Source organism: Malus domestica, chromosome 09, assembly GCF_042453785.1.
Source record: "Malus domestica chromosome 09, GDT2T_hap1".
NCBI lineage: Eukaryota > Viridiplantae > Streptophyta > Magnoliopsida > Rosales > Rosaceae > Malus > Malus domestica.
The window spans coordinates 760,927-785,048 of NC_091669.1; the positions used below are offsets into that span (position 1 = coordinate 760,927).

A 24,122-nucleotide genomic window follows, 5' to 3' on the forward strand; every position below is an offset into this window, starting at 1 on the left:
AGCAAACCAGTTTCGACAGACACACTCATTCATCTTTTAATTGGTTTAATTATATTTACTTATTTATTTTGGTCGAAAATTGGTTTAACTAATAACTATATATATTTAGCACCAAATGTATCTTCCAGTACACAAGGCATGAATCAAAGGAAACAATAAAGGAGAATTTGGATTTACCAAGAATTGGGTATGCACGTCAGCACGTGGCATGAATGGCTTCAAACATGATGATAAAGCATTGTTTGAGTCACATTATGCAGAAAGTGGATAACGTAATTGATATGTTATAAAATGAAAAGGCACATTATTAGATATTTTTTTGTAAATAATTTGATGTGGCAGTTGATAGTTTAGCTCTTTTTTAATGATCTAAAGAATGTGTCCAACCATCAACCGTTACAACATATAATCTACAAAAGATGATTTAAAATTTTGATATCTTTAGCATCACCTTTTATAAAATATTACAATATCATGTTGTATTTATTGTAACTCGGAATGAATGAGTGAGATTTAAAGAAATATATCATATACTTTTACTACTTTATCTACCTCATTAATATTTTGGTGCACTGAGAGCCCCAAGTATTGAACACTTGATGTTTAAAGCATATTATTTACTTGAAATATGAGAAATTTGAATAAGAATCATATTAAAATGATTCGTACGGATCGTTGAAATACATTACAATATGAACTCTACAAAAAAAAAATGTCACGAATCTGTCTCTATTTGTCTAATTGCATAAAACCCGTACTCATGACGGGTTATAAATGGTTAATATCCACGTAAGTCCCCAAACATGGTCCGATCCAGTTGATGCGGAACCACTGTTTCTAGCCAGGGCTCTCACTCTCAGGTCATGACTGTCTAGATCCAACGGCCCAATTTTGAAGTCCATCGCACAGATTGTATCTTAGTGGGTCCAGTCCTATCTTCGCTCCGGAAAAGTTAGACAGAGATAAACAGCAAAATAAGAAGGTCGACAAGTCTCACTAAAGTCATCATCCATGGCTGCCTCATCCGCTCTCTGCAACTTGTTCTCCTTCCTCAGCCTCACAAAGCCATCGCAAACCAAAATCCCACCAACCCAGCTCTCTATTTTACAGACTCAGAAGCCCAGAGATTGAGTTGGTCCCACTGCCTGCCCAAGGGGCCCACTCTGCTGCTGCTGCTTCGTCGATAGAGTCTGTGATATGCCCCTCTCTGGCTCACGCCAGCGTCCTCTTCTTCAAGTCGGCGTACAATGTTCAGGTGATTGTGGACGACAACGAGCCCGAGGAGCGGCTGCTCGGCAGGTTCCGGCGGGAGGTCATGAGGGCCGGCGTTATTCAGGAGGTTAAGAGGAGGAGGTACTTTGAGAACAAGCAGGACGAGAAGAAGCGCCGGACTCGCGACGCCACAAAGCGAAACAAGAGAAGGTCTGTGTTCCAATTTCTGCTTGTGACATTGTGTCCTGCTTTTCATTTCTTTTGGTTAGTTACCCCCCTTGAAAATGGTGCTCGTGTCCTTTATCAGCCGGCGTCCCTTTTCAAGACCCTTTCAGCAGAAGCCGGAAGTCCCCGAAACCAAGAAGAGCGATGACGATGGAGATAACTGGAATCTTCCTCAAGGAGACATACCCTACTGACCACATTCTGCCCGGCCTTTGATTTGTAGGAATATCTACCCTTTAGAGAGGCTTTGGTCCATGTAAGTTGTATAAGAGTTACATTCAGGTTTTTTTTTGGTCAAAGAGTTACATTCAGTTCAGTTATTCTTTGATCGACTCCAAGCAAAACCGATCCTATATCTTAATTTAATTAAATTGAAAATTTTCTTTCTTGCTTCTGTGTGAGGATACCTGATGTGAATTCCAATGCTTTTACCGACATAATTGTGTTGCTTTACCCCAGTTAGGTACAATAATGATACACTTATCATATTTTTCATACTACATTTGTGTCACGTCTCTAAAAGAGATAGGGTATGTCAACACATGTGGATCTCATCTCTATTAGAACGATAATACAAATGTAGCATAGAAAATATAGTAAGAGTAGCATTTTTGCTTTATGTACCAATTGCAATCTTAAAACTATTGTGTAGACAAACGCATAGGACAGATGTCCGAAGCCTAAGCACCAGACAATCTGGATCATTCAAATTGAATTCGACAATTCTCATTAACTCACTCCGCTGACTAGCTTCACACAAACCAAAAGTTCTAATCTTTCTTTAACACAAATCAACAGCTCAAATTCTTAGCCTTTATGCTCCGGACAATAAGATCTAGAGAAGATCCAAATTCAAAAGCATAGGAGGAGCACCGGTGAAGAAGCTATTAGAGGAATATATTTTTTTCATCTCTCTCGATGAAATGACTCGGTTTTCGAATTTGTAATGGGATTATTGGAAAATAATTAGATGGAGGGTAAATCATGTTAGTGACGTGGAAGATTACATATAATCCCTTGCAAATCTTGGTCTAAGAATAGAGGGTTTAGGTACACTGTTCAACACAAAATTTGACTTTCTATCTTTATTTTTCTATACAAATTGATTTTTTATTTGAACAATATTCTTATATAATTTAAATTATGATGGGGAGATTCAAATATGCGTGTAGAAAGAAAAAATACATTACTCTAGCCAAATCAATTAGAGTATGATATTCTAATATAATATACAGGCGATATTATACATGGAAGGATCGAATACAAGACTTTTGTCAAAGATATAACAACTGATTAACCGCATGATCCACAAGCTCTTACAAAATTCAATAAAAAAATATGATTGCAGCTGATTTCAAGGTAGATATAATTCTATATAGCGGATCATGGATAAGGTTTATCAACTAAATAAATAAATGTAACAATTTCAAATTTTGAGATCCTTAATTCTTATAAATCAATGTTACCTTCTTTCTATCCTTGAAATGACAATGAGATGATATCTCTTAATCCTTGAGATTATATAACTAACGAAGAAATGAAATGGCCCTCCAAATGGAAACTTCAGAACTGTATTCTCAGAGATCCTTTCTTGAATCACGTGAAGGATTAGCAGGTTAATTAGTAAGGATACTGATTCTTTTCAGATTTCACTGTTCGAAACCCAAAAATCATTCAATTCACATCACTCAGATTGAATCTGACAATCCTCATTAACTCATTTCACTGACTCATCTCACACAAATCAAGAGCTCTGATCTCTCTTTCACTCAAACCGAGAGCCCGATTTCCTGATCCTTAGGCTCCGGATAGTAAAGTCCGGAGAGGATTCAAATTCAGTTAGGAATGATTTCATAGTTAGAAGACCGACCTGCTCGTTTTCTATATAAACCAGAAAAGTGATTACAAACTAAACACACTTTGATTTTCGGCTAAAGAAGCAAAAGCAGAAGCAGAAAGGGAGCAATCATTCATTCAAGTATTAGGATCATGGCGGAGTCCAATACCAATAATAATAATGCTGGGTTCGTGGTTAGTCTCCTTAAACCAAATTGATTATCTGTAATGGTTGCTTAATCAATCATATATATTTCATCTTTATTAACTTGTTTGAATTATGTATGTGTTCATTTGTAGACTTGTGAATTAAACTGGATACTCGTTCGTCTGGATGGCACAAGACCATGATCAAAATTTTGAATAGCATCCGGGGTACCTGTATATATATATATATATATATATATATATATATATGTATATATATATATATATATGTATGTATGTATGTATGTATGTATGTAAATGCTTATAATTTTCAAATATATTATAAATATTTTTTGCACTCTTTTGCTCCTTATGCAGACTCATTTTTATTACCTAATTAAGTTACTACTATTGTTTATATTTTTATGACTTGAATGAATGAATGAAGGAGTATCATACAGCATTGATGCAGAAGCCGGAATGGCCTATGTGGCGGGGACAGTGTGGATCCCAACATCCTTCTGACGAGTTTCGCAAAAGCAGGGAAGCATGCACAGCTGCTCAGGGTGCATTCTGATTCGGGACACCACCGTTCTCACTTCTCCAACTCCGTCGGTAATAGTAGTACTGGTAATGTGAACAGGAGTGTGAAACCACCTCCACAGGACAATCAATACAGACTTGGCGATGGCGGTTCCGGTTATGGTTATGGGACTAAGTCTAACCAATACAGACTTGTAGACGGCAGTTCTGGTTCTGGTTATGTGTCAAAGTCTAACCAATGCGAACAGGATCGAAGCCTTGTAACAAAAACACATCAATACCACCGACTGCCGCCATTGGCGCCACCAGTGGGAGGAGACTCCGACCAGTGCTCCATTATGTGATCACACGTAGCTGATGACACTGAATAATAAAAACATCATGTCCTAATCCCTAACACATATATGGTGCCTAGTAGCTACAATTATTTGAGTTTGGGATATTTGCTTTTCCCTTCTTCCCAATTTTTAATGGGATGTTAGCTTTTGTCTAGAAAAAAAAACAAAGGATGTTAGCAGGGAGTTTGTGTTTGCAATTTCTCCGATTATTAGAGGAGAGTATGTAGAATTTTGAATGGAATTTCGTTGAGTTCTACATATATATTTAATCTTGCAGACTTTACTGGAAATTTATATTTGAATTTCGATTTCTGTCTTTACCTTTTGGCTACCTTTTCTTTCTTCTAATCATATTTCTTTTTCTTTTTAGTTTAGGAAATTCATATTTCATATTAATCACTTTATCTCAAGTACTCACCAATTATAAATCATCAAGTGAGGAAGATATGTATAGAACTATAATAGTTTAAGGGTACCTCGCACGCACTCTTTGTTAATTTTTGGTATTTTATTTTCTTCAATTCATTGATCCAAATGTCAAAAATTGAGAGAGTATTGAGAGGTAAGGATTTGGTGTGTGGACACTGGATAGCACCACCCTAGTTCAAAATCAATTCAAAGTTGTATCTTTTATATATTGTACGTTCAAATTTGAATGCTATAATTTTGATGAATATTAAGATCTCACTTTTGCAGATATAGGTTTAAAATATCCAAGATTGTATGATTACTGCCCTTAAATTCTAGTTTGAATTTTATTACCAATAAGTTAAAGTGATTTAAAATGTATTTAGCCGATCTTATAAAAAAAAGGTTTCATTTTCAAGTTATTTTTATATTTTCACCAAAATAATAGAAGTTTTATGGTTGATCAGTAATTTCAATTTATTTTCATCAACTACTGTTCAACGGTTTAATGTGCTCCAATCATCTACGACAAGTTTGAGATCATATGATTCATGCATGCATGTACCTTACTTCTATACAACACCGCAGTTTGCTAGCATTGCATGGCAAAGCTTCACTATTGTGAGAAATTTTTTAGTCTGATGAGGACATAGATTGATACATTAAAAAATTTATCCGCCACTGTTCGTCTTGGCTGAAACCTCCACCGAAATGTGATGTGTGGTCAAGAAATTTATTTGCATTCCAAATTTATAATTAATCATTTTTCATAAAAATTCATGTCCTAACATGTACACATAATTTGTCAAGTATGTGATACAAGATGTGGTCTTCCACACTCTATTGCCATGTGCTCAACAAACAGTAAATAATAGGAAATAAGTGAAAGAAAAAAAATTGCTATGTAAAGTCTACATAATTTACTTAGTTTTTGGCATACAAGCGTTATTATTAATTTATTAACGTCAAATCCTTCATATTTCTCAATGATCAAGGAATAGGGATTCAAATTTGAATTTGGAGGGATATTTGGATTAATTAGAAAGCGTTTTCGAATGTTTGGATTAGAATTATTTTAAATTAAATATAGTAAAGCATTTAAAGCAATTTCCATATCAAAATCTTGAATTCTTTTAGAATACTTTTGTTCCTCTTTTTTGCTGTGCATTTCTTCGATACTTTAAAAGAAAAAAACATTCAACCACATATTATTGATTATTTTTTATTGCTATATTTAACCAAATAATAATTTATTTTCCTACTAAAATCTCTCAATGTTTAAATTCATTTTATAGCTATCTAATAAAAGTTTTTTTTTAACAGAAATAAAAGATTATAAAAACACAATAATAAGCTATGTAACAGTTCAATATAATTTTCAATAACTTTTTTTTTTTTGGTAAAGAACTAAAGAAATTTATTTCATTGTAATTTTAAGTAATTACAAAATTATGAATAAGGTGCAAGAACACTACATTAATCACGAGCAAAATGGATTGGTGAATTTGTCACAGTCCACAGAATTTTGGCCATGAAATCTCCTAGATATATTTTACCGTTCATGAAAAAAATGGTCCTCAAATAGAAAATTGTATTCTGAGAGATACTCTGCTTGAATGGTGTGAAAGAATATACCCTAAAAACTTACCTTACTAGGTTGAAATCTGTTTGATTGGTTATTAGTAACCCATATTATTATTTTCAAAAATACCAAACAAATCTTAACCCTTAATTGCTAGACAACCTTACCTACACGTCCTCTATATAAACCACCCGACAGTACCATAGCTTTTGTGTTTCAAGAACTTCCTTGAGTACCAAGTAACATACAGTTTACGGATAATCCATTTTTGACCGAGAAGCAGATCCGAGACAGAACACAGCACAATCTTTCAAGTTTTCTGCAGAAACCTAGCAACTGTTCCATTTCTGATCATGGCTGAAACAACCGATACTGGTTTCATGGTTAGTGACGTTTAGCAAACCCTAGTTATCTCCCTCTTTTTTATTTTCCATGTGATTTCATTTTCTTTATTAACTTTGCCTAGATGGGTTGCTTATATTTTATGATTTCGCAGAGTTGTGAGTTGAAACTGGATACGGGTGCCCCCGGATGGCATAAGACCATGACCAAAGTTTTGAGCAAAATCAAGGGTAAGATATATCATATAGTTCTTATGATTTATTATTATTATCTCCACAAACCGCAAAAATTGCCCTAAAGACATCCGAAATTTAATTTCAATGGAAATTTGGATGGAATCATCATTTCATAAATTAAATTGGATGAGAAAAAAACCTTGGCCCCCAATTGACGTTTGGAGAAAATTTCAAGGAAAAAAAGACAGTTTACCCCTTAAATGAATTGCATCTCTTGCATTGCTTGAATTACGTATATAAAAATGAGTCTTTTTGTTTTTGAAGATCTGAGTTTATGCTTTTTTACTGGAAAACGATAGATTATATCTTAATCTCATTGTTCTTGAATCTCTATTGTTTAATTTAATTAAATTTTGATTTGATTATAATTAAGGAGTGTCTTACACCATCGATACACAAGCCGGAATTGCTTATGTTTCGGGAACAATTGAAGCGGACATGCTTCTCAAGTTATTAGCAAAATCGGGGAAGCATGCAGAGCTGCTCAGAGTTGATTCAGGATACAAGCATCAGTTCTACGAAGCCAAACCTGTTGCTAATTACAGAACTGGACAAGGCTATGGGAACTATTACAATAACAATCATCATTACGGATATTATGGTCACAATGGAAGCTATGGAACAACAATTCCTTATCACCATCATTCTCAGTACTACCCTAGTTACCATGAGACACGGGCAACCCCGCCGGCGCTGAGGTTTCCGCAGCCGCCTCCTCCAATGCAGGTCCATCCATTTTATGATCCGGACACCCAGTGCACTATTATGTGATCAGCTAATATAATGAAATTAAAATGCCATGCTACTTAGGTTTGGTGTTTTAATTTCAAAGCTATATTAATATATATATTATTATTATATGATGCCCAATTCATAAAATAAATGGGCTAAAACATTTTGTTTTCCCCTATTCTCCAATATTTGGGAGATTAAGGGTTTGATGATTCGGTTTGCCATTCTCCAATTATTAAAGGAGAATGTTGAATTTGAATGGAATTTTACATATATATATGTATAATTATATGTATCAGAAGTCAGGGTTTGAGTGGACTTGTCAATTGTATTTGAAGAGTTTAGACTTCAACTGTAATCGACTTTCTGTATTTTAAGCCAAGTAATATTGAATTTTGCTTAATAAGTTTTGGGTAATTGCTATTTGCTCTCGTAATTGCTTCATTTTGATTTTGTTGATCAACCTCATTGGTACAAAGAGAGGTTTGTTAATTTTTGGAATCAAACAACGGTGCTATTGATTCTCTTTTTTATTACACATGGTGATTTGCTACCTGCCCACTTGGGGCAGGACATGGTGCTATTGATTCTCAATAAACTGTAAGGATGCTGCTAAAGAACTCATACACATGCCCCTCGATTTACACTCCAAACCTCGCAAAAACTTACACGTTTATCAATTGAAACTTCTTTAGTTTGGTTTGAAGGCCTCCTTTGATGTACATCCAAGACTCGAATTCTACTTGAGTTTCATGTTTAATGAAAGCTATCATATGTTTTTTTTTTTTTCAAAAAGTTTGCAAAGACTAAATTGAAAACGGAGCTAATCACCATTTTTAATTAGTTTGCAAATTTATACAATACCATAATAACATCTATTTGTGTGACATGGTCATTACATCGCAAGCTCCATAAATCACTTCTACGTTTCTAACTTCTACATTTCTAACACGTGAAAGATATGTAACAACTTAGGCCCCGTTTGTTTGACATGATTATGGAGGACTGGACTAGACTAGACTACAGTCCCTTGTTTGGTCTGCACCAGGATTAGGTTTAATGGGATTAGGTCTGACTCGCTAGGATTAAACCCCTCACTAGGAGTTCTAAGCGAAGCACCCCGATCACCCCCGAACTCGTAAGACCTCCTACGCTCATGCGCTCCTGCGAGAGAGAACCTCGCTCAACCTCGATCCTCGACGTGCTCCCTCCTTGCCCTGCTCCCTCATTGTCGTCCTCCTCATCATCATCTCTGCGTCCTGCTCGCCCTCAACTCCATCCTGCTCGCCCTTATCTGGTAAACTTCGAATCCAACATTATTTCTTCGAATTTTTTTTTTGCAAATCGTGATATTACTGGGCTTTATTTGATTTAGGTGTTTTGGGTTTGAGAAATTTTGAATTATAGACCTCTGCACTTGAACAAATTAGGGTTTTGATTTTTAGGGTCAAATTGAGATTAGAATTTGGGGTTTTCACATTTTAGGCCATTTTGAGTACCAAAATGATGATAATCATCATGAAATTGCTGCTGTAAGGGCGGAAAACCCTATAGTTAATGGTCTTTTGCTGTCGACGAAAGAGTCTGCTGAAATGTATGCTGAGTTCTTGGCAGAGCTTGCTATTGCTCTAGGCTTCGATTGGTGGCTGATACATGCTTTTTAAGTTTGTATATCTTTTGATTCTGGTTTTCTAGGGTCTGAAGCTTTTAGATTTTTTTCTTAACCAGTCAATTGTTGATTTGGAATTGTATGTAAGTTTGAACCAACTTAAGTTGTACAATTTGATTATCTTATTCCTCGAATTAGACGTTATGCGAGACTGAAGCTTTACATCGTGTTTCAGGTGCAGGATTTGAACGTTCATGTTGATGTAGAGTTTCAATACAGATGAATAATTGGTATTAGGACTATACTTGAAGCTTTGCATTTGTAGTAATCGGGAATCCTTTAGTTTCACATACACTCGGGTGGTTCTAAGGTGATTTAGGATACTCTCGTACTTTTTTTCTTCTCTGATTTTTTAGCATGCTTTGGCGCTTTGTCACTTTGTCACATGGATGGAGGCCCATCACTTTGCTTTCTTAATTTCTATGAACACTGTGTTGTACTTTTATAAGAAAATGGAATTGGGGATCAGATGATTTATCTTGGCGTGGTATACGTGGTGGATTGTGTTCATGTTTGGCTCGTTTTAGAATTTTTTGTTTTTTGGTCGATGGCTCGTTTTAGTTTAAATGCACTAGTTCAGTACTAATGTTTGATAGCCAAGAAACAGTTTTATTGACTTATCGGCTGCCAATGTCCGGGTTCTCTATGTACTTGGACATGATGCAAGTCAGCAGTCTCTTATTCTGTTTCCAACTTTCTAGGAATATAGAAACCACAAAAACGAACTCTTGAACTAATTTAATCCTAAACCAATTTTTTGGCCCGCCTTTCACCGCTTGGGTTAACTAGGAAGGCCTGGTATGGTACATATGAGAAAGAACTTTGGTACACATTTGAAGTTTGCTATAAAACCCCCTGCTGCTACTCAGACGAAAGAGTAAAATTAGGGTAAGAAAGTAGTGGATTACATATTTCCTCAAAGTTCTTCATCTTTTGGTGCCCCATCTTCTCAGCCTTGTTACCTTCGGCTCCCTCGTTTGCTACTTTGCTGTCTTATTTTTCTTAAGAAAGAAAACCCAATCTGAGGTCTTTCAATGCAGTTTCAGGCTCCTCATACATGTTACGAACCCCGTGCTTATGTTGTGATTTTGCTTGATGTTGTGATTTTGTGTATGTTGTGATTTTGCTTGATGTTTTTGTAGTAATAATGTTCATGTGTTTGACAGTTCTAGGTTTGTCTGAGCAAACTGTTATTAGCGGTCTGAAAAGATCGTCTTGCACTATTGGTTGGCATGTATTTTATGTCTCGTGTTTTTATTTTTTCTAAAAAAAGAGTGCAAAATCATCGTTTTGGACTACCAATTGTCCTCTTTTTTTAAGATTCATAATATACATGGCAAAAATATGCTCCAATTAACCCATATCATGAGATTTGTAACATTACTCTATTACACAATGGCAAAAATTTGTAGTCCTACTCTAAGCAAACACAAATCTGATGAACAGTACTGTTTTTATTATCCTGCTTCTTAGTTCGACACTACACCAAACGCTTCACTAAGTTAGTCCAGCTTAGTCTAGTCTAAGCCAGTCCAGCTTAGTCCCTGCAGCTAGTCCAGTCCGAGACAGTCCGGCGCAACAAACGCACCCTTAAAGTTTATCTTTTCATAAAAGAGGTAAGCTATAAGTCACGATTTTAATTATTTTTACAAATTTGTACAATATCCTCATTTATCTATTTTTGTTCCATTTTTGTGGAGACATAAGTCGAGTCAATAATAAAATTAGATAAGTTGTTAAACAAGTTTTATATGTAAAAGAGAAGAATACGTTAAACATCCCTAGCATTCGCCTGATTACAAAACAAAAACAAGAACAGGAAAAAAAATTAACCACTTGTTAGTGTGGCTGCTGGGATTCGAGCCCAGGTCTCCACGGCCACAACGTGGAATTCTTACCACTAAACTACAGCCACAAGTTGTTGTCATTTGACCACATCTATATTATATCTTCAAGACCGTAGAATATACTTTATGGATATAGATATATCTTTGAAAATAGGGAACTTTAACAAAAAACATCCGGTACTGTTCACTTTAACGAAAAACCACATTTTTACACTAAAAAGTCAATCCTGGTACTATTCACTTTACCTTTTATTTTGTCCTTATCATTAAAACTCAAAGTTTTCAAGCCCTTTTCATTAGTTTTCCTTTGAAAATATGAGGTTTTAACGAAATACTTTCGGTACTGTTCACTTTTAACGAAAAAGATATTTTTACTCTAAAAAGTCACTCCTGTTACTATTCACTTCAACACTTTTTTATCATTTTGATTAAAACTCGAAATTTTCAAATTATTTTCATTAGTTTTTCTTTGAAAATAAGAGGCTTGAGTTTTATTTATTTATTTAAATTAAGGTCAAAATCTCCGTTTAGGGTCTAGACCAATTAAAGATTAATCGTTTTAAAATTTGAGAGTTATAATTGGCACTCTAAAAGTTTAATTATGCACTTTTTATAAGAGTATTTTTTTTTCTAAATGCAAATAAATTGTACGTACAATTAAGTTTTTGGAGTACTAATATGAATAATTTATATGAGACGGTCCAAATTTGATCGAATTTAAACTTGAAAACAAAAATTTCAAAATTATAGGTCCTAATACAATTTAGGGTAGTGATAATTAAACATCCTTGTTAATTTTTATTTATAAATCTTTTTTAATTTATTCGATTCGATAACCAAAAATATATAAGAGTTTAAAAAGATGTGTGAATAGTACAATCCTTTCATTTAGTGGGGATGGGTTTCCAGTTTCGACAACAAATATACAAAATCCAAATTTCAGATTCTAATGATTGAAATTGATAAGTTGCCTTTTCAATCACCCCAAAGGTCACTTTTGATGCCCACCGTTGATCTGCATGATCCTAGGATCAGATGTTGACACGTGTGTCTGCTCCACTGTCTAACTGGCGGTCACATTTTTGGTCAATCTATCTTTCTAGATACGGCAGAATTTTGAGAGAAGATTCAGATCACAAATGAATGATACAGATGAAAACAATTATATCACACTTCGCCTGTGGGACAAATCATGTGTCAGGTGTATCTATTATTTGATTAAAATCAACAAAGTCAGTGAGAGTAACTTGTATAAAATGAATTTGACGTTATATTAGTTTCTTAATTCAATTATTGCACGCTATGATAAAAATTTCATGACTTGTATAAAATGAATTTGACGTTATATTAATCTCTTAATCCAATCATTGCACGCTATAATAAAAATTTCAAATATAAAATCGTATTATTAAAGTGGAGCACACGTTAAAGGCATTTTATGTAAATTCTTCTTTGTCAATATGGAATATCCAAACACAACTCACAGACAGTGCACATTTTTGCAGGGAGGCCCCTTGTGCAGATTATCAATCCAGTAACTGTATTTGGGCTAACTACATTTTACGCTTTTAAAGTTTAAAGTGATTTTATGTTTTTTTTTTATTAATGAATGAAATATCGTATTTAAAAAAAAAAAAAAGATTCAGACCATTTTTGTTTCTTTTTTTTCTTTACGATCAAAACATCGCGAGTTCAAGTCGTGAAAACAGTTTTTTTGCAAAGCAAAGATACAACCGTGTACTATAGACGTTTTTTCTGGACTCTCGCAAAGCGAAAAGCCTTTTTCACTTAGTATCGCCCTTTTTGTCAAAAAGACTTCGTCTATTTTTTATAATTAACTATACATGTGATATGCATGGGCATATATAATTATATGTAAGAGCAGTGCCACTGTTGCCATGTATCCTGTATGTACAAAATCAAACAAGTGTCTATCTATACGTGTTTCTTTAATTATACAGAAAATATGGATTGCGTGATACCAGCAGTTCTTAGCTTCTAGGCAATCTAATATCCTAGTCAATACGTGTAGCTGGATCACTTCAGACTCAGAGTTTGAGAGCTCTCTGTTTCTCTCGCTCTGCAGCTTCCATGAGCCCGATGGAGGAACACTCGAACCAATACGCCGAAGCTGCAGTTCCGCAAACCATGCAAGAAACTGGTGCAGAAGAAAGAGATCCGGAGAGCATTGCTCTCCACCAACCACTCCTCCTCAAGAGAAACCGGACACTTTCTTCCACTCCACTGGCTATGGTTGGAGCCAAAGTCTCCCATATCGAGAGCTTGGACTACGAGTAACGACTTGAACAACCCGTTTCTAGTTTTCCATTATCGAAAAGAAGAACCTGAATCCTTATTATGTTGATCTTCTTCACATTGAATTGAAGTTGGTTTGATGCAGGATCAATGAGAACGATCTGTTTATGCATGACTGGAGAAGCAGAACCAAAGTCCAAGTCTTGCAGTATGTATTTTTGAAATGGATCCTTGCCTTCCTTGTTGGACTCCTAACTGGTATAATTGCCACCCTCATTAACCTCGCTACTGAGAATATTGCCGGCTACAAGCTTCTTGCCGCGGTTAGTTTCATTGAGAAAGAAAGGTTTGTTGCAATCCAGATATCGTATTATAGTCTGTAGAAATGCCTATGATCGCATAAACAATATGGGAATCGTGTGGTGTAACCGTGTAGGTACCTGATGGGGTTCATCTTTATAGCCGGAGTCAATCTTCTACTGACCGCTAGTGCTTCTGTTCTCTGTGTGTGTTTTGCTCCGACTGCAGCTGGACCCGGTATACCTGAAATCAAAGCATATCTCAACGGAGTTGACACACCGAATATGTTTGGTGCCACAATAATGATTGTCAAGGTCGATTTTCATTTTTCAATTGAACATTGGTTTCATATAATTTCATAATTTATTAAGCTAAGTGGCACAAAAACTTTCATCTTGTAGATATTCGGAAGCATTGGGGCCGTCTCTGCAGGCCTAGATCTTGGAAAAGAAGGACCTCTTGTGCACATTGGAAGCTGCATTGCTTCCTTATTAGGTCAAGGGGGACCTGACAATTACCGTATTAAATGGGGTTGGCTCCGCTACTTCAACAATGACTGTGACCAGCGAGATATCATTACCTGTGGTGCTGCCTCTGGGGTATGTGCAGCTTTCCGAGCTCCTGTAGGTGGTGTACTGTTTGCCCTTGAAGAGGTGGCAACTTGGTGGAGGAGTGCCCTTCTCTGGAGAACTTTCTTCAGCACAGCCATTGTGGTTGTGGTGCTTAGAGCTTTTATCCAAATATGCAATTCTGGGGAATGTGGGCTTTTCGGGAAAGGAGGGCTTATCATGTTCGACGTAAGCACTGTTACTGTAACATACCATGCGTGGGATATCATCCCCGTAGCTGTAATTGGCATTATTGGTGGAGTTTGGGGAAGCATGTACAACTATCTTCTCGACAAGATCCTCAGACTATACAGTCTCATAAATCAGTAAGCAACCCTAAACCAAATATGAAAACTGACACACCACGATGTCAATTCGATACTAATTACTTCTTGGTTTACTCTTCTGGCAGGAAGGGAAAAGTTCACAAGCTGCTCCTCAGTCTCACTGTATCACTCTTTACTTCTGCATGCCTATATGGTCTCCCTTTCCTTGTCGAATGTACACCCTGTAACTCCTCTCTCTCGGAGTCCGTCTGTCCCACCAATGAAGGATCTGGAAACTACAAAAAGTTCAACTGCCCAGATGGCCACTACAATGACCTAGCTACTCTTCTCCTTGCCACCAATGATGATGCAGTTCGAAACATCTTTTCGACAAACACTTCCGCTGAGTATCGTCCTTTATCCCTCCTAATCTTCTTCGTACTATATTGCATCTTAGGATTGTTTACCCTTGGAATTGCTGTGCCGTCTGGACTTTTCCTTCCCATCATCCTTATGGGCTCAGCTTATGGCCGTCTGCTTGGAATTGCCATGCAATCATATACGAGCATTGACCAGGGGCTTTTCGCTGTTCTTGGCGCAGCTTCCCTAATGGCAGGGTCAATGAGGATGACCATTTCACTATGTGTCATATTTCTTGAGCTCACCAACAACCTCCTCTTGCTGCCCATAACAATGATTGTCCTCCTGATTTCCAAAACAGTTGGAGACAGTTTCAACCCGAGCATCTATGAGATTATACTGCACTTAAAAGGTTTGCCTTTCTTGGAGGCACATCCAGAACCATGGATGAGAAATCTGACAGTAGGTGAGCTCGCTGATGCCAAGCCGCCAGTAGTCACCCTCCGTGGAATTGAAAAGGTGGATCGTATTGTGGAGGTCCTGCGAAACACCACACACAATGGTTTCCCTGTTGTAGAAGAAGTGGTGCCACCAATGGGATTGGCTGTTGGGGCAACAGAAGTACATGGACTAATTCTTCGAGCTCACCTTGTTCAGGTGCTGAAAAAGAAATGGTTCCTAAGAGAGAAAAGAAGAACAGAGGAGTGGGAAGTAAGAGAGAAATTTACCTCAGTTGAGTTGGTCGAGAGGGAAGCAAAGATCGAGGAGGTGGCTGTGACAAGGGACGAAATGGAGATGTATGTAGATCTGCATCCACTCACCAATAGAACACCTTACACAGTTATGGAAGGCATGTCTGTGGCAAAAGCTATGGTTCTTTTCAGGCAAGTGGGACTTCGCCATTTGCTCATTGTGCCAAAGTATGAAGCATCCGGGGTGAGTATAGCAATCATTCTCGTTTTACTAAACACAATGCACTTGTTAATGAGAGTAAAAACTTACTTACCCATGAGCATATTCATTCCGTCCACTGAGCACAGTTGGTAAAGATGGCAATACCACTAACCTCGATGTGTGTCTGTTGTAGGTGCCTCCACTTGTTGGGATCTTAACCAGGCAGGATTTAATAGCCTACAACATTTTGAATGCCTTTCCACATCTCACAAAATCTGCAGGCAGAGAGAAGGGGAACTGAAAACATCTTCTCCTCAGCCAACGAAACTAGCAGCTTTCCTGATGGAAGAAAATGCATTCTTCATCTTTTGAAATTTTCTAAATTATTTATTCTTTTCATCCAATTCACAAGGAGACAGGTAGATATACAACATAGTGCAATTTCATTCATTTGTAACTATTCATTTTACACATGTTCCAGCCGATGGTGAACAAAATCCCTTTCTACAAAAGGGAAAGAAAGATAGAAGATTTGGTTTTGTTAAATTCTCTCTACTAGATACTCCCACTCGTCTTCCTGTAATAAGTTAATAACCCAGAAAATCTTCAAACGGTCATCACTGAAACTCACTGCAAAATCCTACTTTCAGAATTGTTTACAAGCGTTTCTTCTGCTTTATTCCTGTTCTCTTTTTCTTTGGGCTTCCTTGGCCCCTCTTGAACACAGCTAAAACCTCGATGCTGCAATCATGGCAAAAGAACATTTATCATGCACAATTGGGTAAAAAAGAATCTGGAAATGAGAATATGTATCAAATTAAAAGTATAATATATGCTACATTCAATTTAGTCATTCAAACAGCTTGGATTTTCTGAGAAGTCTACCTTGATAAGAACCAGAAAGAAAATAGTGTTTGAAGGAAATGTTGGCAATCTTGATAATATATCACAAAAATCAGTTATCCGGAATTTCGATCCAATTGAAATGTAACGAGATGCATCATATATTGGAAAGGAGAAAGGAGCCAAAAGAGAAGAAACTGATAGATACCTCTGGGTTCCAGGGAAAAAATTATAGCCATGAGCTTTTTCCAAGTGCCATGCCTTGCTAGACAACAAATCCTTGCAATCCTGTTGAAACATTAATCCCTAATTAGGTAGAGGAAGAAAAGGTAACAATAAAGTAGATGAAGACGGGATGGAATAATCAGAGCAGAGAATAATCTAATTTCGTGAAATATCATAGCAACACTTTATACCTCTTTGAAGCTTTCCCATCCACAACTTATATAAATAAGGGTTTGAGGCCATGATTTACTATCTTCTGAAATAATTTCGCTTCCGATCTGAACTGAAGCTTCTTTTGCACGCAGCATCCATGGTCTCTTCTCATCCTTACCCCTTGAGCTTGAACTGAGTTGACATATAAACGAGCTGAATTAATTATCCACAGGGACCACCAGTGAGGTCCTTGACTTCAATATTTTGAGTACAGAAATGGCCTAACCTCTCCGAGGACGACTTAGCTTTACGCTTTGCTGAAGCTATACCCCGCAATGCATCAACAAGAGATGCATCCAGTCCCTTTCTAGGAGGATCGACAACAAGTACATCTGATCCCATGATCCAAGAAAGAGGTTCCTAGGTTATTTGTGAGAAATTTATAAAGTTAGTTCTCAACTATTCCACCACAATCACAACGGAATAACAACGGTTTTAGAAATTGCTTTATACACCTTATAATATAGATAAAAAAAAACTGAGATCTCCACATGCATGAGACTCTGGGGTTAACACTTCAGAAATATATGATCATAAACTTTCCAAAGGTTACTAACTTTAGAAGTGTCTGCAAGATGCCAGCTGATGCTGCTCTCTACCGAGTTTGGCAGGCGGTCAACTGTCTTCTCAAAGGATACTTTTGATTCTTTGTTAATCTCAATGCATCGAACAGACCTAGACAACAATTATGACTCCATTTTAGAACATATCTAAACATAAAGATTGAAATTTTGAGTTTTTATACCAGTGCTTTTACAATTATCCCAATTCTTGCCTGCATTTTCTTGTCACAGCTAATGATAATCCAATTACACCAGCTCCTGCATACAAATCAGCAACAGATGCTCCCTGAGGGACATATTTTTGTAGCTTCCGAAGCAAGGTATCAAAAGCCTGGGATGGAGTAGCATTAGGCCACGAGATATTGAGTGGAAACTTTTTCAAGAAACGGAAGACTAAAAATGTAGGGATTTCCATAGTCAAGTTTCAGAAAACAGGTTCAATAGGTGGTCCGATAAAAAACCCAAAGGTTCATTCTGTTTACATCCTTCAAATTATTATGCCCTTGGGATTTAACTATACACTTACTGTAATATCTCTGCATTCTAAGAAGGGTTTTCTTTTTCTTTTTTCTTGTTTTAAGAATATTTTAAGTGGTTGACAAGGCTTTAATTTCTACGTTCATAAATTGAATGGAAGTTGATGTTGCTGGAAATGAAATTGTGCATTTGAATCAAATTTGAATAGTTGGGTAATAAGTTAATAACTAATATGTTTAAAATACCCTTGTGTTTGCTTGGCCAAAACTGGACGGAGCCAAGGAAATATCAATTCCTCCAACATGTTCCCAAAAGTCTCTTTCCCCTAAAAGATGTCTCCATCTATTTCCAAAAATTATCTGCATCACCGAGTAAACATACGTAAATTCAAAATAACTTAGTAAAATCTCCTAAAATTAACCCTTTGGACTCACATTGTTAGATGATGTCTGAAAGTTAGCCCATACAGAGTGAATCAGATTGACCTTGCTCCTTGGCCCACCATTTCTCCACATAAACTGGAAACAAGTATACAGATCATAGATCCTTTAAAAGAAAATATTTACAGCAATGAAATGAAGTAGCTAGCTCACATTGGCCAAGGCTTGCAGTTTCTCCGAACTCGGCGAATTTTCGTTTCTTGAATTCCATACTAAAGCTACCTGCACTTTACCTAGAAAGAGATGTAATTTATATGTTAATCAGATTTCAGATCAATATCAGTGTATCACATAAAAGCTCTTTCTAGAATAACTCTGATGACCTCAGCTGCTAACCATTCTTATATCTTTCGGAAGCGGGAAGGGAAGTATTGTGTGTTGTCACAGCCATCTACACACAGCACCACTATTAATTGAATTCCAAAACACTACAACTTACTAACATGTTTTCTATGCGCATTTTCATTATTTTGAATCACATCAGTCACCTGCACATATCGTAAATCACCTGTCCCCTCATCTTCATCATATGGCTCAATGCGTAGTTCAGTAATACCTGAATGTTATACAAAGAAGTAATAAATGATTCAAGACTCAAAAACTGGAAATGAAAGCAGGTAACATTGAGTTTTAATAACCGAAAAGGGACCTTGTTTAAGCAGCTCCACAGCAGCATTTATACTTGGATGATGAGCTGCAAAAACAGAAAAGAAAACATAAATTAAACTAAAAATATAGAATTTAACACTAATCCAAGGATTAAATATCAAATATAAAGTCATTAGGATTGGGACCTTTGCATTGAGGAATATCTACTACATTATGAGTTCCCTCCTGATAAAGCCCAATCAGGGGGTTTTCCGGTGAGCCACGAACGGCTAACTTTGCGCGACACCGCCATCCCCACTAACACCAAACCCAGATAGTATCAAGATCAAAACCCTAACCAATACCAGAAAGATATTTCATTTTATTTAAATTTTAAGAAAAGGCCTAAACTTTACGAAATTAAGGGGAAAAAGAAGTTAAGTAAAGCACCAATTTGCAACTGTCAAAAGTGAAATCTGAGACTCCAACTGTCTTGAAGAACTCCGTTGCCTCATCGACGATGACCGGACGGTGGAGATTGAACTCGTGCGTACACCCGGAGCACCTGAATTATACACCGAACAGAAAACAAAATTTAAATCAAGACGAACAATAATTATGAGAAAATAAACTAATAGGGATTTGAGCTGAGAGTTACGATTCGAAGTGCGGGCAGTGAAGGGCGCAGGTTAGCGGCGGCGGAGGAGGGGTTGAGCTAGGGCTCAGTGAGAGAGAAGGTAGTGCTGCTGGTACTTGTGGTGGTGCTGAAGCAGACGGCGGGGGACGCACTGCGGTTGGGGACACGTGGCAGGTGATGAGTGGAGGCGGAGGAGGACGGACGGAGAGGAAGCAGAGAGGCATGTTGTCCGGCGGCCGTTGCTCTCTGGCGGGAATGGATAATAGACAAAACAGATGTTGATGGACTTTGGTGGAAATATCTCAACGGTTAAAAACGAGAAAGCTGCTAATTACAAAATTTCCCCAGAGTTATAGCAGTTGTTCAATTTCGGTCGTCTAACTTTTTTTGTCCCAAATTAGTCCTTAACGTGTTAATGAAGATGGTAGTGACATTGACTCAACCAATTTGGGTTTGGTTAATTTTGTTCGTTTTCTAGCATAAATGCCTATTCTTGGACAAAAGTGGTCATATTCTAATATATTAAGGGCGTTTTTAACAAGTAGATGAGTTTTTGAAATTCCTTTTAAAAAATGATCATCTGTTATTCAGTCAACTTTTGTAACGAAAATCACTTCATTTGCATCAATCTTCTCCTGCCAGAGATGAAACTCGGTCGGAAGGATCCACGAGGCCTTGTTTGAGATCGAGAAAGGCTTTCCTCTCAAAATACATGCATCCCACGTCATGGTCAGTGCTGCAGAGACGAAAACACTTAAGAGGTGAAAGATTATATGCCGTCGTGGAAAAATTAAGAGGTGAAAGATTTGGACATGGAGTCGTCAACTATAATGTTGTTGTTACGAAAAGTTCCCAAGTCTCTGATAAGAAAACAAAAACAAAGGAATTGCAAGTCAATGATGCAGACCTCACTGCTGAAAACCGAGGCCAATAACATCTACATTTTCCTCGTTTTATGACAGCCAGTCCTGTGTCTGCGGAGATATATCCCCTAAGTGCTGTGAAGATGAAAATTTATCCCCGGTTGTTTTCGGCTTATCGTCGCCGAAAATTCACCAAACTTTCCGGTCTTGGTATGTCTGAACATTTTCTCGAAAGCAAAATTTACAATTATTGTCTTTTCAGAAGCGAACATAATTAGAATTAAAACTTTCACTAATTTTCTGGCTGACAAGAGTTAAATGGTGGTGTGACTAGAAAAACAACCCTCAACAAATGTCTCGTTTGATCAAGAAGTTGCGGACTTTGTTTTCGATGAAGGACTTGGGTCCTCTCAGTTACCTCTTGGGTGTGGATTCGGAAGTTCGTACTTTGGCAATCAATGCATTTGAACCAGGCCAAATATGCATTGGATTTGCTCAGACGTACAAAATTCGTGGATGCCAAACAAATTTCTACACCTGTTCCTTCTGGACAAAAGCTCATTGCGCATGATGGTGAACCACATGATAATCCCGTAAGTTTGTTGCTCGATAGGTCGAGAGTTTCTATCCACTCCAAGTTTCCGATCTTTTCCGGGATATTTCCTGTCAACTGATTCATGGACAGGTTCAAAGTCCCCAGCCTTGTAAGGCTTGTTAGGCCTAATGGCATCTCTCCTGACAAGTTATTGTCCGAAAGATCGACACTATTGAAGAGGTAGAGGATGGAATCATATTCGAGCACTCTTCCTTTCGCCACTACCTTCAATCTTCCCTGGGAAAGATAATCTTCTGTAACTTTATCTGTGACTTCGGGTCCGAAGCCAGTTAAGTTACCTATGCAGCAGGGAACATTTCCGGAAATATAGTTGTGTGAGAGGTCCAATATGTGGAGACTTGAAGGGCCACATAACTGCGAAGGGATGCTTCCACTAAACGAGTTGAGCCTCAAACGGAAAATCAACAAAGAGGGCATGCTTTCTCCTATGGAAGCCGGAATAGATCCAGAGAAATGGTTCTCACCAAGATCAAGACTCCTCATGTAAGTGAAGTTTTTCATGGAAGGAAGCTCGCCGGAAAGGTTGTTGCTAGAGAGTATCAAGAATCTGAGTGAAGTAAGAGAATTTAAGGATCTTGGGATTGAACCTGGAAGACTGTTATTCGACACATCTACGATGTACAATGATGGCATATTGTCCCAAAAGTCAGGAACCTCACCAGACAACTGGTTATTTGAGATGACCATGGTTGTTAATTGGCTTAGATTACCCAAGGACAGGGGAATGCTTCCATTCAAAGAGTTCCGAGAAATGTCTAGATCCAACAGAGAGGGCATTACTTCACTAATGTCACGAGGAATTGGCCCAGAAAACAGATTATCTCTAAGATACAACATGGTAATGTTTGATGACCAGAGTGGGAGGGGGCCCTCGAAGCGGTTTGAACTCAAATCAACATTGCCGGTTCAATAAATCGTAATGAGTTAGGCACCCTGCCGCTTAGCTGATTATAAGCGACATCTAGTTGATCTAATTGGAAATCCAACTGCCAAAACCACTCCGGTATGGTATCTGAAATCCTAGCATTGTTGAGTACCAGAGTGACCAGCTCAGTCTGATTTCTGAGCCATGTAGGAAATTTAGGACCTAGTTGGCATGACCTAATGTTCAAGTATCTCAGTCTAAAGGGAGCTATCCAATCAGAACTAATGTCGAAAACTAAGGAAATGTTTGGGGAAGTGTTATATATTTCAACCTCTCTTAGGCTTCCAAGTTTCATGAAATGAGCTTCTGTAATCGAACCTTCCCATGTGTTTTCCGAGATATCTAGTGTAGTCAGCGACGACAGCTGCCCAAGACTTTCGGAGATGATCCCACTCATTTGATTGTGTGAAATGTACAACTCCTCCAAAGAGTTCAAGTCTCCGATAGATTTTGGGACCGAACCCTGAAATGAGTTATGCCACAATTTGAGGATTCTTAAGCTTTTAAGATTTCCCAAAGAATCAGGCGGTTTTCCTCTCAGGCTGTTATATCCCAAATCCAGCCTCTCTAAGCGGCTGTTTGTGTATGCAGACAAACTATCAACGAAATCAGTAATCTCGCCAGTAAATTTGTTGATATGAAGATTTACCGTCTGCAAACTGCATAGCGTTCCCAAGCATCTTGGAAACTGTCCTTCAATGTTTGAGTTTTCCGACAAATCAAGCATCCCAAGAGATGTCAAACTGCCAAATGTTCCTGGAAGTGCTCCGTGGAGATTGGTCGAGTGCATTTCCAGGGTGACTAGTTTAGTCAAACTAAACAACCAGGGAGGTAACGTGGAGTTGAAATCATCGTATGAGAGATCAAGAACCGAAAGGGATGCAAAATTCATGGAAGGAAGAGTGAGAGGAAGGACGGAAAGTCCACAAGAGGGCAAATGCAATTCAACGAGTGAAGGGAGCATATTGACAGTGGGAAGCCAATATGAGTTAGCCTTGCTTAGGTCTACTCCTCCGAGGTTTAGGTACTTTAAGGAAGAAAGAGGAGCAAGCCAACGGATTTCATTCACAACCGGTTCAGAAGTATAATAGCTGAGGTCTAGAGAAAGCAATCTCGAAAGGTTTCCGAGATTGTGGGGAATGACTCCACCGAAAGATGCACTAGAGAGATTGAGATATTCTAATTTCTCTAGTGATCCGATGAAGTTTGGAATTCGAACACTTTCGAAGTTATTCATGCTCAAATCCAAGTGAATCAAATCATTCAAAACAAGCAAAGAAGGGTTGATCTCACCGCCAAATGCGTGCACTGTTCCATCCTCACCATCTGAAAATTCATTGCGGAGATTGAGCTTAGTCACACGTCCAGTTACGTTGTTGCAGCCTATGCCGCTCCATTGACAGCAATCTTCTCCCACCCAAGACAAAAGCCCGTCTGAAGGATCTGTGAGACCCGCTTTGAGCTCGAGAAGGGCTTTCCTCTCAGTTTCCTTGCATCCCACGTTAAGATCAGCACTGCAGAAACCAAGTTTAGTGGTTTCAAAGAACAGAAATCCTGAATGTTGGACGGAAGCACTTCTGTGAACCATACTTCTTATGTGAGCAAGCAATGAGATACTATTTGCAGGTCTCAAGATATCTGCAATATTTAAAGTGCGAAAAAGTATAAACATTGTCATTTTTTAAAGAAGAACTCTCTAAGTCTTCAAGGAAAATGGGGAGGCGCATGGTGTATGGGTGGCCCTTCACAGTCGCTAAACTTCCAAGTCAGTGTCTTGACTCTTAGTGTCGCGTGACTTCCATTATGTGGACAATGAGTCCTAATGGGAGGAGAGATCTTGCATGAGCTTATACGGGGTTAGGCTACTTCCCATATTACCAATTGGTTTTATGGTAGAACTCTAATTTTCTTTATGATATCAGAGCAGGTTG

At 37.7% G+C, this 24,122-nt stretch overlaps 5 protein-coding genes, 1 non-coding gene and 1 pseudogene across 8 annotated transcripts; 3 read left to right on the forward strand and 4 right to left on the reverse strand.

Moving 5' to 3' along the window:
- Positions 1–774: 774 nt before the first annotated feature.
- Positions 775–1,826, forward strand: LOC103442719 (small ribosomal subunit protein bS21c). Its single transcript, XM_070805100.1, has 3 exons — positions 775–860; positions 1,003–1,422; positions 1,520–1,826. Exons 1-3 carry the CDS (start codon positions 775–777, stop codon positions 1,629–1,631), a joined length of 618 nt encoding a protein of 205 aa, XP_070661201.1. The 3' UTR covers positions 1,632–1,826.
- Positions 1,827–6,550: 4,724 nt separating this feature from the next.
- Positions 6,551–7,909, forward strand: LOC139187961 (heavy metal-associated isoprenylated plant protein 32-like). Its single transcript, XM_070804643.1, has 3 exons — positions 6,551–6,674; positions 6,788–6,863; positions 7,243–7,909. Exons 1-3 carry the CDS (start codon positions 6,645–6,647, stop codon positions 7,638–7,640), a joined length of 504 nt encoding a protein of 167 aa, XP_070660744.1. The 5' UTR covers positions 6,551–6,644; the 3' UTR covers positions 7,641–7,909.
- A 3,204-nt stretch (positions 7,910–11,113) lies between these two features.
- On the reverse strand, positions 11,114–11,185 carry TRNAH-GUG (transfer RNA histidin (anticodon GUG)). The gene has a single exon. It is a non-coding gene; the product is annotated as a tRNA-His (tRNA).
- Positions 11,186–13,008: 1,823 nt separating this feature from the next.
- On the forward strand, positions 13,009–16,347 carry LOC103442144 (chloride channel protein CLC-b). Of its 3 annotated transcripts, XM_008380902.4 has the most exons (6): positions 13,009–13,411; positions 13,519–13,719; positions 13,810–13,987; positions 14,075–14,607; positions 14,694–15,843; positions 15,995–16,347. In XM_008380902.4, the coding sequence occupies exons 1-6, from the start codon at positions 13,209–13,211 to the stop codon at positions 16,100–16,102; spliced, it is 2,373 nt and encodes a 790-aa protein (XP_008379124.3). In that variant the 5' UTR covers positions 13,009–13,208; the 3' UTR covers positions 16,103–16,347. The 3 variants fall into 3 exon arrangements, with proteins under 3 accessions (XP_008379124.3, XP_070683456.1, XP_070683457.1); XM_070827355.1 differs by having other exon boundaries at positions 14,694–16,174; XM_070827356.1 differs by lacking the exon at positions 13,009–13,411 and having other exon boundaries at positions 13,557–13,696; positions 14,694–16,174.
- Positions 16,226–20,075, reverse strand: LOC103442143 (uncharacterized). The gene is made up of 15 exons (XM_008380900.4): positions 19,809–20,075; positions 19,601–19,715; positions 19,357–19,468; positions 19,212–19,256; positions 19,051–19,118; positions 18,899–18,953; positions 18,716–18,795; positions 18,557–18,640; positions 18,368–18,481; positions 17,858–17,976; positions 17,640–17,757; positions 17,309–17,442; positions 17,061–17,214; positions 16,853–16,932; positions 16,226–16,542 (listed from the first exon to the last, which is right to left on the reverse strand). The coding sequence occupies exons 1-15, from the start codon at positions 20,009–20,011 to the stop codon at positions 16,458–16,460; spliced, it is 1,566 nt and encodes a 521-aa protein (XP_008379122.3). The 5' UTR covers positions 20,012–20,075; the 3' UTR covers positions 16,226–16,457.
- An 867-nt stretch (positions 20,076–20,942) lies between these two features.
- Positions 20,943–22,620, reverse strand: LOC103442720 (receptor-like protein EIX2; annotated as a pseudogene).
- A 116-nt stretch (positions 22,621–22,736) lies between these two features.
- Positions 22,737–23,779, reverse strand: LOC139188071 (receptor-like protein EIX1). The gene is made up of 2 exons (XM_070805103.1): positions 22,841–23,779; positions 22,737–22,766 (listed from the first exon to the last, which is right to left on the reverse strand). Exons 1-2 carry the CDS (start codon positions 23,777–23,779, stop codon positions 22,737–22,739), a joined length of 969 nt encoding a protein of 322 aa, XP_070661204.1.
- Between the last annotated feature and the right edge of the window lie 343 nt (positions 23,780–24,122).